Consider the following 17043-nt stretch of genomic DNA (forward strand, 5'->3'; position numbering starts at 1 on the left):
GAGGCCGAGATGGGCGGATCACGAGGTCAGGAGATCGAGACCATCCTGGCTAACACGGTGAAACCCCGTCTCTACTAAAAATACAAAAAATTAGCGGGGCGTGGTGGCAGGTGCCTATAGTTCCAGCTACTTGGGAGGCTGAGGCAGGAGAATGGCATGAACCCGGGAGGCAGAGCTTGCAGTGAGCTGAGATCGTGCCACTGCACTCCAGCAAAAAAAAAAAAAAAAAAAAAAAAAAGCAAACTTGAGTCATTGCCCCTCCTTAAAGTCCTCCCTATTGCTCTCCATTGCACTTAGGAAAAATTCAAATTCCCCCAAGACTAACTTACAAGAGTAAAAAATGAAATAGACAGTAAACTAATCAACTAGTAAAACAACAACAAAAGTTAGACATGAGAAAACACAATGCTTGCCACACAGATAAATAGACAAAGGATTAAAGTTTATGATATGCTAAGATAGAAACTGACAATAAAAAGGTAACAGCTCCAAAGAAAAATGTACAAAAGATATACCCACGCAATTCTTAGAATATGTTTAAATACTCTACAAAAATATAAGATGCTCAAATATACTAGTAATGAAATAAAAGTAACAATAAAATATTACCATGCAATCATAAAATCAGTAAAAATGAAGTTTAAAATAAGTATATGGCAGGTGTGGTGGCTCACACCTGTAATCCCAGCACTTTGGGAGGCCGAGGCAGGTAGATTGCTTGAGGTCAGGAGTCTGAGACCAGCCTGGTCAACATGGTGAAACCCTGTCTCTACTAAAAATACAAAAATTAGCTGGGTGTGGTGGCACACTCCTGTAATCCCAGCTACTTGTGAGGCTGAGACAGGAGAATCACTTGAACCTGGGAGGTGGAGGTTGCAGTAAGCCAAGATTGTGCCACTGCACTCTAGCCTAGATGACAGAGCAAGACTGCATCTCAAAAAATAAAAATAAAATAAGTATACCTTTTGACCTGGCAAGACTACTCCTGGGAATCCATTCAACTGAAACAAAAGCACTAGTGTGTAAGCATAGATGTATAAAGACGTGCAGCATTGTTTGCAGTTGCAAAAAAGGGAAGCAAAGTGGATGACTTAAAAGGAAGATGATTAAATAAATTGTGGTACTATCACTGCAGGCTTGGTACACAGACCTGGAGGACATTATGCTAAGTGAAATAAGTCAGGCACAAAAAGACAAATATTGTGTGATCTCACCTCTATGCAATCTGAAAAAGTCAAACTCATAGAAGCAGAAAACAGAATGGTGATTACCAGAGGATAGAGGAGGGTGGTGAATGCAGAAAGTGTGAGATGTTAGTCAAACGTTTCAGTCAAACTAAAGTTTCAGTTGGACAGGAAGAATAACTTCTGGTGATCCACCGCAAAGCAGGGTGACTGTTGTTAATAATAATATTAATAATGTTTCAAATTGCTAAGAGTGGATTTTAAATGTTCTCATCACAAATAAATGATAAGTAGTAGGTGAGGTAAGAGGTATGCTAATTAGCCTGATCTGATCATTCCATAATGTGTACATGCCCTGAAATATCCCATTGTACCCACAAACATATACAATTATTATCAATTAAAAATAAACAAAACTTAAAAAAAATGGATCAGAGCTCAGTCAGTTGACTCTGGTGAAGCATTATTGAGTGAGAGAAGCAGCACAGGAGGCCATGAAAGGAGCTGTGCACATGAAGCCCTCATGAGCACCGCCCCCAGTCAGCCTCCACTCTTCTCAGAACCTTTTCTGGCAGTGATGCTTATATCTGGGAGTTTTACTGAGGCTTCAATGGCCAAAAAGTATCATTATGGTTTCTAAAAGCCTTAACCCTCTTTCAAGAATGTCTGAATACACGCTCACAGGATTTCACTCGAATTCCAACTGTGATCAACACCAGGTGACAGAGGGTCAGTTACACTCTCACCTTGGCAAAGGCATCTCTGCCGTAGCTGGCCTCTTGTTCTGTGTGCTGCTTGTCGATGATGTCACGGCCTGTAGCCACCGTCCGGTAAAGAAGGGCTTTCTCAACCATGTCTGTCTTAGTAGACAGCAATTCTGCTATGATAGATACTACTTTGCCATTCTCAATAAGAGGCGTGTCACCATCTACTACAAATTTTAAATTTCCCTGTATCAAAAGTGAAAAAAATAACACATTATGAAACATTATGTCAAGGATATATTTGCCAATATAAAATATAATTCAGGTGACCTTGTTTGTACCTATTTTCCTAAATACATCATGCATCTCAACATATAAAAACAGAGTTTCATCTACTTTTTCCCTTTCTCTACTCATTTATCTTTTTGTTTTCAGTGATATTTTTCATAGATAGAAATTTTACATTTTTATGTAATCAAAGCTATGAATCTTTTGCCTTAAGATCTCTCTTTCTTTGGTGTCATACTTAGACCGTTCCTACTCCAAAGGGTTTATGAGCATTTGAACACAGTTCTTTGCTTCTAAGTTTGGTGTGGTATAGTAGGATACAAGTGGCCTATGAGTCTGCCAAAGTGGTCTATGGTGTTGGCTCTGGGATGAGCTGGCTGTGCCTTTGAGGCAGTCATGCCACCCATCAGGGCCATTTCCCAACCTATAAAATGAGACAATCAAAAATCCAGTTCTGATAACCTACGATTCTATGTTTCAAACGCCACTAGAAATGTATACCACTAGTAGTCACATCACTGCTGAATTATTTTATCCTTAAAATTAACCAATTCAGGCCGGGTGCGGTGGCTCAAGCCTGTAATCCCAGCACTTTGGGAGGCCGAGATGGGCGGATCACGAGGTCAGGAGATCGAGACCATCCTGGCTAACACGGTGAAACCCCGTCTCTATTAAAAAATACAAAAAACTAGCCGGGTGTGGTGGTGGGCACCTGTAGTCCCAGCTACTCGGGAGGCTGAGGCAGGAGAATGGCGTAAACCCGGGAGGCGGAGCTTGCAGCGAGCTGAGATCCGGCCACGGCACTCCGGCCTGGGCGACAGAGCGAGACTCCGTCTCAAAAAAAAAAAAAAAATTAACCAATTCAAAGTTTGACAATACCAGTAAGACAATTAACTGAAGTCGTTGTCTCCAACCCTATAGTGGCTTGGAAAATCCCTCATAATATTATAAAATGATGGCAAGAATCACAGACACAGTAATTTCTTCAAAACATGTACAAAATTTCCTCTGAATACATTTTAAATCTACAGGGAAAAAACAAAGTCTTCTGAGAAAGCATCCTGTTCTCAGCAGAAGACAATACATTCTGAGAGGTGTCCCTACTCACCAAGTGCAGAATAGTAGCCAAAATCTTATACGCTGTTTGGATCTCCTCAGGTTTGAAGCCAATGACTTTCATGGCATCAGCAACAACTTTGAATTCAGCAGCATCATTGATAGAACACTGGGGATGAAAATGAAAACCTTAGGTTACAGACATTTCATATGAGCATTAAAATTCAACAATTAAGAAACTAACTTTAAGTTATACCAAGGTTTTGCTTTCGTAGTAAATCAGTTGAGGGGATGTTGAGTCTCCACAGAAAATAAAAATGATTTCAGGAGTTGCAACATTATTCAGCACGTACAAAGCCCACTTGTGTGTGAAAGTCATCACCTAAAATAAGCACTGTGCCCTTTTCTGGAACCTTCAGTGAGGGAGCAAGTCCTGAGCTGGCTCAGACAAGCTGATCCCCACTCTGTGATCAGTGAAGGCAACAGTATGGAATGTGAGATCACAAACGGAAGTGCTGAATGTGGGAGCCTCCAAGATACATGCTTGGCTACTGTTTGTGGCACTTTGTTCCACAATTGTCTTGTTTAGGCTGGCAATGACACTTCACTCTCATATAATCAGGTGGTTTATTTTCCAGGTGAGGCAAGGTGGACCCTCAAAAGCAAAACAGCCAGCCTCAGTCATTCAGTAAGCTATTAAATAGTCTGGAACTATAACTTCATTCTTTCACTCACTTGATACGCATTTCGCAAGTCAGCTCTACTAACTGGTACAGGCAGCTCAGAGATGAATCACCTACCCTTTTAGAGCTGTGGCCATCACACTGGAAATACAAGTGCATAAACAGAAATTCACAATAAAGCAATAGTAACTGCTTATATTAGTTTTACCACAGCAGCAGCCACAGAGGCTTGACCAATCCTTTCCTCAGTAAGTTTCTCCTCTTGTTTGGATACAGAGACCTGGCCTGATGCTCACTTGTTGAGGAAGGGTCCTGGAAGGGGGGACCACTCTGCCTGGTGAGTACAAGTCCCTCTAGTGTCCAGGAGACAACCAGACCAGCCCCTCCTCCTCCTAGGTTTTTGCTTTTTCCTTGGGCAAGATACTCAACCTCAGTGAACCTCAATTTCCTCAGAAATAAAATAGGCATAATAACATATATCTTACAGGGTGGTTGTCGGAATTGAATGAAGATTTATGTAAAGCACCTCCCTAGTACCAGCACATAAAAAAAAAAAAAAAAAACACTCAGCAGTATCAGATATTACTATTATTATAAACTGCAACCATGTTGAAATCAGAAAGTAACTGGATAAAATCTAAATGTCCTACTGTGGGGAACTGTTGGCTGCTTACCTAACAGTCATCCTCTACCCTCATTTATTTCTTGCTGATCGAACCCCGATTTGTTTACTCCTAAGTGTGCATGACCTTTGTGACTGGCATCCACCTAGCCTCAAGAGGTAAATCTTCACTGGTCTAAACTCATCAGAGTGATCTTAAATTTCCCTTACCAAAATGACTGGTTAGCCACAGGCATGGGGTGCCATTCTGATCAATACAACATGAGGGAAAGTGTTTACAGGGGATGAGTGGAGGAGGCTTCTGGGGAGGTTTCCCTAGCTTATAAAAGGACATGAGCCATGAACATCTCCTTTGCATGTGACTCCTGGAACTTCTGATGACATTTTGGGACTACAGGGAAAACCAGCCTAAGAGGACAAAGCTGTCCACTGAGTGTGGCAGAGTTGTAAGTTGGGGAAACAACCAAAAAAAACACCTGGGTCCCTAACAACATCGTTAAAGCAATGGATTAACTAATTCGGGAACTGTCCCATCTCAGGGTTTCCTGTTATGCTAGATAATTAAGTTTCTTATTGTTTTTGGAGACTTTTAATTGGGTCTTCTCTTACCTGCAACCCCAAATATCTTTACTGTATATGATTCCTGCATTTTAGGACTGGTTGAGATACAGACAGTGCAATACTTAATAGTTATAAAAATTATTATATTAATTTATATTTGTTTGCATGGAAAGATTATAATAAAAACAGGTTTATTTAATCGGGATTTATTGTATGATTCCATTTATAAATATAGCCGCAAGCCATTATCAATAATCACCTCTGTATGGTAAGATTTCGTGTATTTTTGTTTGCTTTTGGTTCATATTTTAGGTTTTGACTATGATCATTTATTACTTCTTTGTTTTTCTTAGGAAGCAAAAAAAAAAGGTGGGGAAACCGGACATGGAAATTTTTGATAAAAACGGAATCTAAGCTAAATTTAATCTAGAAAAAAGGCTATTAACTTAATATTTGCTTTCTGTGGGGACTCTACATGACTTGGTCAAAAGTAACTTAGTCAATAAGACAATCTGACTGAAAACAAACATTCCCAGTTACTGGCTTTTCAGGAGTTGACTTTACAATTCTTTACACATCTTTAAGTGCCTCTGGCTAGTTCTCAGAGAGCTGGAGTGTTGCCCTCTACTGTTTTTTGTTTTTAATTCATTTTCAGCCAAACATGCCTGCTCTCAGATGACTGTAAAAGAAAAGTAGTTGTAACCTAAATGTCAAATAATGGAAAATTAATTGCAGAAACCAAAATATCATTAATTTCTATGCACAGCAATGAAAATACAACTAAACCAATAATGCAGGTATAATTAGCTTATTTTAATAAAATTTTTAAAGAAACACCTCCCATGTCTTAGATCTTTTTCCTTTATAGTTTCTTTTATTTCTCCCCCAACTATGAAAGCAATAAATTTTTTAACATAGAATTTTTTTAAATAAGGAAAAACAGAACACAAACATCCATAATCTCACCCATCCAGAATAAATAATACTGTGATCTACATCCTGCCATATCTTATTATACGCATTTATATACCTTCCCTCCTATGAAACAGGATAATAGTGTAACTATTATCAACAAACTATTATTAGAATTAGTTGTAAAATTACTAGCAGAAAATGAACTACAAATAAAAAAGCAAAAATATGCCTGCATATACGTGTACGCAAGTGCTTGCATACAAGAAAAGAGAAAAAATGGAAAAACTTGAAAGCTGAATAGAAATGCCTCAAAGGCCACAAAACTATTTCTAGGGTGCATCAAAATCAATATTCGAACAAACAGTGAATGAAGAATCAAAGTGCATTTTAATTTTGTCTTACTAACTTGCCTTTGGCCAAATCATACGGAATCTTCTTAGGAGGCAGGCTTCCTAGTCCTATCAATATTTTTATAGTGTCAAAATAAAAGGAATAGGGATAGGATTAGAAATTAAAATGCAACATTGAACATAGGAAAAAACTTCTTTCCTGTCAGATGGTGATAAAATATCGCAATTGATTTTAAGTAAAGTTGTTGATGCAAAAATGTGCTGAATCTCTGTCCTTGAGAATTTAAAAAATAGAACAGAATAAAAGAGATGCTTATTGGCCTAAAGGCAGCAGGCTTGACCAGATAATTATTGAATGTCTCTTTCAATTCTTTGATTGATTTATATCTGAGCAATTTCAAAGAGGAAATTCTCACCTTTAATTGAGCTCCTACATGAATATAGTTGTAGGATGAAAGGGATTTCTGGAGATGTAGAGAGCGCAGTATCTGCTCTGAACCTCCTTGGAGTAGCTGAAAAATATTTAGTTATAAATAAATTGGCCAGACATACATTGAACCAAACGTGAACTTAGTGGTAATCTAGCTTTTATTCATTTTCTGGGATTAATTCACTTATGTCTTCCTTTTTCTACCTTTGAAGAAGTTTTGTTTGTTGGTTTGTTTATTTTTTTAAACCTTCAAGGTAAATAGGCTTCAATGTCATCAGTTACAGAGAATGTTATGCAGTCATAAAGAAAATTAATCTGAAAATGTCTCATCTCATTTACAATATAACTGGCATCAAAGGTTCCTGCTTTGAATGCTGTCATTTGTAAAACAGGATCCTATGCTCTGTGGTGGTTGCTTGCTTAGCAGCCTCATTACAGACAGGATATAGTTCTGTCTCAGAATTTAGAGAAAGTCAATATTGCTACGGAAGTAAGAAGCATCAGCAGAGAGTCATATGCTGAATCACACTGGAAACAAACAGCCTTTCCTCATCAATCAGTACCTCTCAGGAAAGGAGGACAGCTGGGAAACCATGATCGTAGTGTTGGATAAAGATAAATTTTAATACTTTCACCCAAGTGGGGAGAACACTGGGAAGAAGTTACAGGTTATTGAAATAAACAGAACTCTTTTAAATTTGGTAGAAAAATAGCTTATTTAAAACATGGCGGCTGGGCGTGGTGGCTCAAGCCTGTAATCCCAGCACTTTGGGAGGCCGAGATGGGCAGATCACGAGGTCAGGAGATCGCGACCATCTTGGCTAACACGGTGAAACCCCGTCTCTACTAAAACATACAAAAAAACTAGCCGGGCGAGGTGGCGGGTGCCTGTAGTCCCAGCTACTCGGGAGGCTGAGGCAGGAGAATGGCGTAAACCCGGGAGGCGGAGCTTGCAGTGAGCTGAGATCCGGCCACTGCACTCCAGCCGGGGCCACAGAGCAAGACTCCGTCTCAAAAAAAAAAAAAAAAAAAACATGGCAAATTGCCAACAGAACCATAAACACAATATTGATAGTGCTTTTATACAGAGCATGTTTTTGGAAGGTATTACGTTTATATTCTCTAAATTAAACTGTATGCTTTCATTTACTTAAAAAGTCTAATTATCAGATTTTAAAAATTGATTTTTAAAATGAATACACCAGAACTTATATATACAAATGAGTAGCGTCCATCAAAGCAGTTACCTAGAAGAAACTGAACTCGACTGAATCGCATTCAATTGTGTTATCACCATTCAGTTCCTTTCTGTTAGCCTTGATTTATATTACTTTGGGCTTTAAAAATTACAATCATATATCATACTTGTTCTCTAAGCGTAAAGACTTGCCAACAGGAGGGCTATTTAAAAACTTCTGCTTTAGAATCTAAAGGCACTTTTGAAATACTCAAATTTTTTTCTAAACTTGATGGATTAAAAAGGCAATTCTCCCTAAAATTTATAAATCTGGATTGTTTTTTAAAGTAATCATATTGCTTTTAGTCTGTATGAATGAAACAAACTGAATTTGTATTCTGATCTCTGGAACTCCGAAATATGGAAACAACAGCTTCAATTCAAACTAAAACAAAAATTAATTTAACATTTAGAACCATTTCAAAAGCTTCCACAGTCATTAAAGTGTTATCTACACTGCTAGAAAATATGGGGGATGCTTACCCAAGGCAGTCATCTGGTTGGCTAAGCTCCTGCCAGCTGGGTGAAACAGTCATGCTCATCCAAGCTCTTAAACACATAGGGCAGGGGGTGTGGCGCATGCGTGTGTGCATGACATGTTGTGGGGCCAGTGGAGATGAGGGATGCATAGGACAGGGGAAAGCCCAAGACACAAATACTCATTTCCTGCACAACTGGGCAAATGATCAATTATCTGTATAACGGATTACTAACCTGATAGAAAGAATGAAAGCTTCTTTCTCCTGGCTGTTGCACAATCACTCGAGACTAAGAAAAAACAAATTAAAATGGTTAACCTGAAAATGTGCCCCTAAAATAAAACAGGAGCCACTTTCTTAGGGAACTGTCAGGCCTCTGAGCTCAAGCCTACACGTATACATTCAGATGGCCTGAAGCAACTGAAGAATCACAAAAGAAGTAAAAATGGCCGTTTCCTGCCTTAACTGATGACATTTGGTGCCCTGACTTGGATCAGGGACCTCCCTTGGGAGATTCCCTGTCCTCCTGCTCTTTGCTCCGTGAGAAAGATCCACCTACAACCTCAGGTCCTTAGACCAACCAGCCCAAGGAACATCTCACCAATTTTAAATCGGGTAAGCGGCCTCTTTTTACTCTCTTCTCCAACTTCTCTCACTATCCCTCAACTTCTTTCTCCTTTCAGTCTTGGCACTATCCTTCAATCTCTCCCTTCCCTTAATTTCAGTTCCTTTCCTTTTCTGGTAGAGACAGAGCAGACACGTTTTATCCGTGAACCCAAAACTCCAGCGCCAGTCACGGACTCGGGAAGACAGTCTTCCCTTGGTGTTTAATCACTGTGGGGATGCCTCCCTGATTATTCACCCACACTCCATTGGTGTCTGATCACCGCAGGGATGCCTGCCTTGATCCTTCACCTTGGTGGCAAGCTCCACCTCCCCTGGGTGTCAAGTGCCAGCCCCGCCCCTGCCACTGCCCACGTCTCTACCCATTTTGCTCTGGGCTTGCCTCCTTCACTATGGACAACCTTCCACACTCCATTCCTCCTTCTTCTCCCTTAGTCTGTGTTCTCAAGAACTTAAAACCTCCTCAACTCACACCTGACCTAAATCTAAATGCCTTATTTTCTTCTGCAACACCGCTTGACCCCAATACAAACTCTACAGTGGTTCCAAATAGCCAGAAAATGGCACTTTCAATTTCTCCATCTTACAAGATCTAGATAATTCTTGTCATAAAATGGGCAAATAGTCCAAGATGCCTGACATCCAGGCATTCTTTTACACATCAGTCCCTCCCTAGTCTCTGCTCCCAATGCAACTCGTCCCAAATCTTTCTTCTTTCTCTCCTGTCTGTTCCTTCAGTCTCCACCCCAAGCTCTGAGTCCTCTGAATCCTTTTCTATGGACCCATATGACCTTTCCCATCCTCCCCAGGCTGCTCCTCACCAGGCTGAGCCAGGTCCCAATTCTTCCTCAGCCTCTGTTCCGCTATCCTATAATCCTTTTATCACCTCTCCCCTCCTCACACCTGGTCCAGCTTACAGTTTCGTTCCATGACTAGCCTTCCCACCTGCCCAACAATTTCCTCTTAAAGAGGTGGCTGGAGCTGAAGGCATAGTCAAGATTAATGCTCCTTTTTCTTTATCCGTCCTCTCCCAAATCAGTTAAATATCCTAAAGACCCCATGGATTATATACTCATCTAAGAATGAGTCTTCTCTATGGGGTTTCCCCTGAAATTCTTTGATAATTCTTTTTATTGCTTAAAACAGAGGTCCCTAAAACTTACTGAAGAATGAAACTATTTTGATTTTTTTAACCTGGAGCCTAAAGATGGAATTTGGTGGTTGGGGGTGGGGTAAGGATTAGAAGTTGGGAGAATAGGAAGGAATGCTTAGGGAGGAATAGTCTCAACATTCCTTTTCCCAGGGTCTGCTGGCATTTCAAAAAGCAATGCCTTATATCCTGTAATAAAAGTTGAGCAAGATCAATCCATAGAGACCTCTGCCTTAGATGGTTCCAAAAATACTGCTGTTAGGAGAGGGTTCAAAATATGAGTTCATTCAAAAGGACCCTTTTGATTGAATATGTATTATACATAAAGTGAATCCATGAAACATTTTGGAAAAAAGACTGATAATAATGCCTGGCATTTCCTGTCCTTTTTCAACTGACTCTGATATTACATTTATTTCCTTAACAGTCCGACTTCACTATAACAAACAAAAATAAAGATTATACTGCATCATATGGTCATAAAGGATGCTATGACCTAATTGGGATAGGAAACCCTTAACTGAGAAAACCTGTCAGCTTAGATCTGTGTAAATTCAAGGTGGAGACTTAATTTTATAAAGCACAAGCTTAACTATAAAAATGAACTCTGTGTATTCTCTTGTAGTCATGTCCACTGATAATCAAGAGTAGTTAAGACACAACCAGCTGGGTGCAGCAGCTCATGCCTGTAATCCCAGCACTTTGGGGGACTGAGGCAGGAGAGCTGCTTGAGCCTAAGAGTTTGAGACCATCCTGGGCAACACAGGGAGACCCCATCTCTACAAAATAAAAAAAAAATTAGCTGGGTATGCTGGCCCTTGCCTGTGGTCCCAGCTACTCAGGAGGCTGAGGTAGGAGGAACGCTCGAGCCCGGGAGGTTGAGGCTGCAGTGAGCCATGTTCACACTAGTGAACTCCAGCCTGGATGACAGAGGGAGACCCTGTCTCAAAAAACACAAAACCAGACACAACCTCTCTGGTGGTCCCAAGAAGAGAATTCTAATTGGAATCCTCTAGAAATTGGGCCTATTTTAAGTTTTTACTGACCAAATACAGTTTGCTTCATAATTAGGATGTAAGACCACAAATTACATATATGTTACTATAAAGCAATGAACAAATAGAAACTAGAAGAAAATGAAATATCAAATTAATTAAAATTAAAATGTATAGAAGATGGTGACGTACAAAAAGACTAGAACTGATTAGTCTTAAGATTGATTTTTGGCTAAACCTTACCCAGAAGTTGGCACACACTCACATCTGTGCCCCTACCCATTCACACGCATAGCTAAATCTATCTACAAAGTCCACAACTTTTTCCAACTTGACATTGTAAGTGCTAAGAAGAGAAGACAAAAGAAGACTATCTTATCATAAAAAGCTAATCCAGAAGGGAGAATAGGATTTAAAGCTATTTTGAGTCAATAAAAGAAATTCTATAAATATAATTTGTTTAAACATTCAGCACTTAAAACATTACCCTCAGAAATTAAGCACATTTTACCTTTTCCAGTAAGTAGTTATTGATATGCCCACCAATAGGGTCACCCTTGAAGTCAAAGTTGATATCCATGTATTTTCCAAACCTGCTGGAGTTGTCATTACGGTTGGTTTTGGCATTTCCAAAAGCTTCCAAAACACAGTTGGACTTAAGCAACATATTCTTCACTCTTTAACACAGATACATGAAAGTCATTATAAAAACTATAAGTTTTTTAAAAACTGGATTTTGCTGAAACACATACAAATATTTATACAAAGATGCTGACTCCAGCATTGTTTGCAATATCAAAAAAACCCAAACAATTTAAATGTCCACCAATAGGGATAAAAATAAACTTTTGTTTCCCAGTATAATGAAATACTATACAGGTGCTAAAAAGAATGAGGTACATCAATATGTACTCACATGGAAATGTCCAGCATATATTAATGAATATAAAATCAAGTTGTCAAACAACATGCATTGCAGGATCCTTGTGTGTCTGTGTGTGTACACATGTATGTGTGTGTGTGTGCGCGCGCGCACATGCACATGTGTCAGCAAATGCTTAAAAATTGGAGGGATTGGCACACCTTACTATGGTTATCTAGACAGGAGACTGATGGAGTGGGCAAGGTAGGATTTCAGGGAACTTTTACACCTTCAACTTAATTCTACAATTTTTGTTTTTCCTTTTATAAATGTACATATTTTATCTACATAAAGAAAAATTTTTAAAAGATGTGTTCTGAAAAGGGAAAGAATAGGTGATACAGAAAATGATACAATTTTTAAGGCACTTGCTTATAAAACCTGGAATTGTGATATTTTATTGTACTTAGTTATACAACACAAATTTAATCTTCACTAGTTCAGAAATTGCTCATTATTTTGTTTGAAGCTGTATGGTACTTCTCCTTTGTACCAGTCATTTAATGCATTCTTTATTCGATGAATGCTAACTTTCTATACAGCAGCCCCTCCCAATGGATACATTTTAAACTTCATGCTATATCCTTGTTTTCATTCCACTGATAAAATTCCTCTTACACAGGCATACCTGCAGAAATAACTTTGGTCTCTGAAATAACTTGATGTGGCAAATCTACTGTTACTCCCACTAATAGTGGAGAGTTCAACCTTATTGCCTCATAAACGAAAGCATATTTTAAAAACATGTGTGCATAGGGAAACTGCTTGTGATAAGATATGTTTGTGAAAGACTAGTACATTTATATATGCCTTACTCTACTATAGTAGGTGTAAAATTAATTTATTTCTCATCTAGTTGCTCTCCTGAGCTCCTAAGGAAATTAAGAAAACTTACACATATCCCTGTCCCTGTCAAACTAGATTGCAAAGTCAGAGTAACAAGCAGGGATGTGTTACAATTAAGAAAAATGCCTCTCCTGACCCAGCAATGCAGCCCAACATGATGAAAAGAAGAAAGGGCGGCCGGGCACGGTGGCTCAAGCCTGTAATCCCAGCACTTTGGGAGGCCGAGACGGGCGGATCACGAGGTCAGGAGATCGAGACCATCCTGGCTAACCCGGTGAAACCCCGTCTCTACTAAAAAATACAAAAAAAACTAGCCGGGCGAGGTGGCGGGCGCCTGTAGTCCCAGCTACTCGGGAGGCTGAGGCAGGAGAATGGCATGAACCCGGGAGGCGGAGCTTGCAGTGAGCTGAGATCGGGCCACTGCACTCCAGCCTGGGCGACCCAGCGAGACTCTGTCTCAAAAAAAAAAAAAAGAAAGGGCACGCGGGGTAGTGAAGTGTAAGCGCTCTTCTTTCACACCAACCCAGTATCCTTTCTTCCTATTCATAAAACTGAAGATTGTAATGTGTAGATGAGGTGGGACTCTTTACTAAATTAGTACTGAGTTTTGAAGTAACCAATTAGGAAAACAGTTTCTCTCCTCAAAAAGGCTGTGCCACATGAGAAAGTTGAGTCTTGTTGCTTTATAGCTATCATCCATTCATCCCTTACGTATTTGTTAAGCAAATACTATGTGCCAGCTGCTCCCCTAAATGCTGGGCCCCAGACAGTAGAGACCAGCATTATTACTCATCTTCCTGTGAACAACAGCACAGTATGGCATGCAATCCTTTTAGAAAATGAATCTTGTTCAGAAATTCCACTGTCAGTGGGTTCTGAATATTGTAATGATGATGATGGAAAGGCATGGGTCTGACTTCCAGAGTCCCGCTTCTCTCAGAACACGGTTTTTTAAAAACTCTGGTATGGTGAAAAGAGCAAGAAACCTGTGAGGGCTTGAACAATAGAACCTACCAGTGTAAACTATAACAGCTCTGCTGACCACATTTAAGTCAACAGTAGCAAACCAGGATGGGAACACTTTCAACTGCTTCAGAGTAATGATTCTTTTGGTCTCATAATTAGGTAAAGCTTACTATAGTAGTATTTTTCTATTAAAAACAAATCTAGAAATAGATACAGTGAAATAAATAAAAGCACAGAGACAATACGCACTTAAGAGAATCAAAGTAGCTTAATCATCAAAAAATGCTCAACCCATAGATTTAGACCCCAAAAATGCTCAACCTGTAGAGTTTAGGCCTAGACAAGTCTATAGAGAAAACGGAGTGCTAAGAAGAATTCCTCCCCATTATTGGAGTTCCCTTACCTTTCAACCTCTGCTCTCTGACTGGGGTTGGTGATGGCCGCAATATACTGCATAATGTACTTACTGGCTTCCGTTTTACCAGCTCCACTTTCCCCTGGGGGGAAAAATTGTTCAGGGCTTAACATAATAATTTAAACCAAGAGTAAGCTAATTTTTAATAGAATAGTTTAAAAATCTGATACTGGTGATGCATTTAAAATCCCTCATGTTGCACTGTTTCATTTTTTTGCTTTTTTGAGTTATTTCATCCTGCCTTGACATGGTTAGTGGTTCTAACAGACATGAATATGAGGAAGAAAATAAAACTATTATAAAACTAAAATAATGAGTAGACTACAAACAAAAATTTACTTAGGAAAACAGTACCAATGTGGTAAACTAAGACTAAAGTTTTAGTACTTGGCAGGGACTCATAGTCTAGCAGAAAAGAAATAAGGCAGTGAGTCAAACCGTGGTTACAACTAAATTCATATAACCTTATTTTCTGCAAGAGAATTTCTTTTCATCTTAAAGGTGACAAAATAATTCGTTTAAAAAATTAGAGTAATTTTAGTGAAAAAACAAAACAGCAAGCTCCAGACACAAGGTATCATAGAAGAAGCATGACAATCGGGATAATGGCTGGGGGATGGGGAAAAAGGAACTAATTTCAAAGTATCTATCAAAAATGTTAAATGCTTACGCCTTCTGACTCAAAAATTCCACTGGTAAAAATTTCTCCTAAGGAAATACTAAAAAAAAAACCAAATAATAATAATGTTCAAAGGTTTTAAAATATTTCTATAGACTGTACTGTAAGTCAAGGTTAAAATCTGGAAATTATATATCCATCAGTAGACAACTGGATAAATTGTGATTCAATTATTTAAATGGGAACACTACACAATTATTAAAAAGAATGCACTAGCTCTATGGAAAACACCAATGAAAAGATATTTACTACATATTATTAAATGGAAAAATGAGTTATATAACAGATATAATTCTCTATATAATTATACATTTGTAATATAATAACATGCAATTATGACTACATGTGTTTGCACATACAGAGAAAATGTATAAAAGGATAAACACTAAACTGTTAACAGCTGTTACTGCTGGAATTTTGGGAAGAATAAGGCACTCAAGGTGAAGAAATGTTTTGCTTTTACTCCACACACTCATATAACTGTTTTTATTCTCCCCTTTAAAACCCAGCAACATTGTTTTCGTGATGTGTTTTAAACAAAACACAGTCCTAGGATACAATTTTCTAACTCCAATACTAAGTTACTTAACCTCTGACCTTTAATATTCTTGTCTATCAACTAGAAGAGTAAGTGTTCTACATACCAGAGAGTTGGAATAACGATTATAAAAGTGTTTCTAAAAGCATAAAACCACCAGTGCAAATGCGAGGTATTATTAGCACCTGAAGAAATTTCCACAATCTGGGAGAGGCCATCCTGGGTCAGTGGACAGATATTTCTCTTGTCCCCATTTCACTACACGAGGGTCCCTGAAGGGCTCTCCTTAACGTAGGTAGTTTGGCTCCAGTTCTCGAACATGCGAGGTCTGCAGCCTATCTCGCGCCTATCTCCCTCCTCTCTGGGCTTCAATGCTCAGCCCCTTAGCTCTGAAAGTTTATTTCTGGCCCGCATGCCTCTGTAGGTCCCTCAACACTAGCTCCCAAGCACCAGTCTGATTTTGAGTTCATTCTTCCTTTTTGTACTTCAATATTTCATTTTCTTGGTTTCATTTTGTTATTTAAAATAATTTTGTTACATTTTATCCAGTACTTTTATGTGTGTGAAACGGAAACATTTTCCATGTCAGCTCAATCTAACAAATTGGCCAGAAGCCATCCAAGTGCAGTATGTTTTCATAAATGAACCAAGATTAGAGGATTATCAGAAGTGATATAAATAATTCGGTATTTAATGTCCATCACTTTCTCTCTCCTATAGAATTGCTCAGGCTTCTACCTTTAAAAAAAGATTTAATCAATTGTTTGGATTCTTGAGTATCAGATAAATGAAACACATTTTGACTTTGGAAATACAGGGGACCCCCTCCAATTACCTGATATCACAATACAAGTGTCTTTTGATCGCCTCTTCATAGCCTTGTAAGCAGCATCTGCAATAGCAAAAAGGTGAGGCGGTCTCTCATACAGCTCACGGCCTTTATACTGCTCAATTGTGTCTCTTCCATAGATGTTCAACAACTTGTAAGGGTTCACAGAAACGACGACCTCTCCAATGAACGTATAGATGCGCCCTTTTTCAAATCTGTACAGAAGCAAAAGAAAAGGAAGACGTAGCTGTGGTTACAGAGAAATGCTGTATCTGTCCTATGAGTCTCTTATTTCCAAGCAAGTTCAAATAACCTAGGAATAATTTCTGAACTGACATTTCATTGGCTCTGAGTTAACTTGTAGAGAGAACGTTTGAGGCTGTGCCCCTTCAGATGCCATTGGTAGAAAAGACCAGTAGGGGTTAAAAGTCAGGCAAGAAGGAAGAATTTAACTTGTTGGAGGCTGGGGATTTCCTGTTTCCAAAATACAAAAGCGTAAGAAGATGAAAGAGCTAAAAAGAGTTGGAGACAATCTCAGAGCTCTAGGAGGAAAAGAAATAGAAGTTAAAG

General features: G+C 38.9%; 1 protein-coding gene across 1 annotated transcript in view; it reads right to left on the reverse strand.

Annotated features, from left to right (window-relative positions):
* The window catches only part of MYO1D (myosin ID), a 301837-nt gene extending 285152 nt beyond the window's left edge, over window positions 1-16685 (reverse strand). The window contains exons 1-7 of the mRNA XM_011937657.1: window positions 16480-16685; window positions 14416-14509; window positions 11790-11955; window positions 8745-8798; window positions 6780-6875; window positions 3285-3401; window positions 1931-2134 (exon numbers count right to left, since the gene is read on the reverse strand). Coding sequence (XP_011793047.1) covers window positions 1931-2134; window positions 3285-3401; window positions 6780-6875; window positions 8745-8798; window positions 11790-11955; window positions 14416-14509; window positions 16480-16519 — 771 coding nt within the window. The 5' untranslated portion in view covers window positions 16520-16685. The remainder of the gene's footprint in view (window positions 1-1930; window positions 2135-3284; window positions 3402-6779; window positions 6876-8744; window positions 8799-11789; window positions 11956-14415; window positions 14510-16479) is intronic.
* Between the last annotated feature and the right edge of the window lie 358 nt (window positions 16686-17043).

The sequence above is a fragment of the Colobus angolensis genome, unplaced genomic scaffold, assembly GCF_000951035.1.
Source record: "Colobus angolensis palliatus isolate OR3802 unplaced genomic scaffold, Cang.pa_1.0 Scaffold167, whole genome shotgun sequence".
Classification (NCBI taxonomy): domain Eukaryota; kingdom Metazoa; phylum Chordata; class Mammalia; order Primates; family Cercopithecidae; genus Colobus; species Colobus angolensis.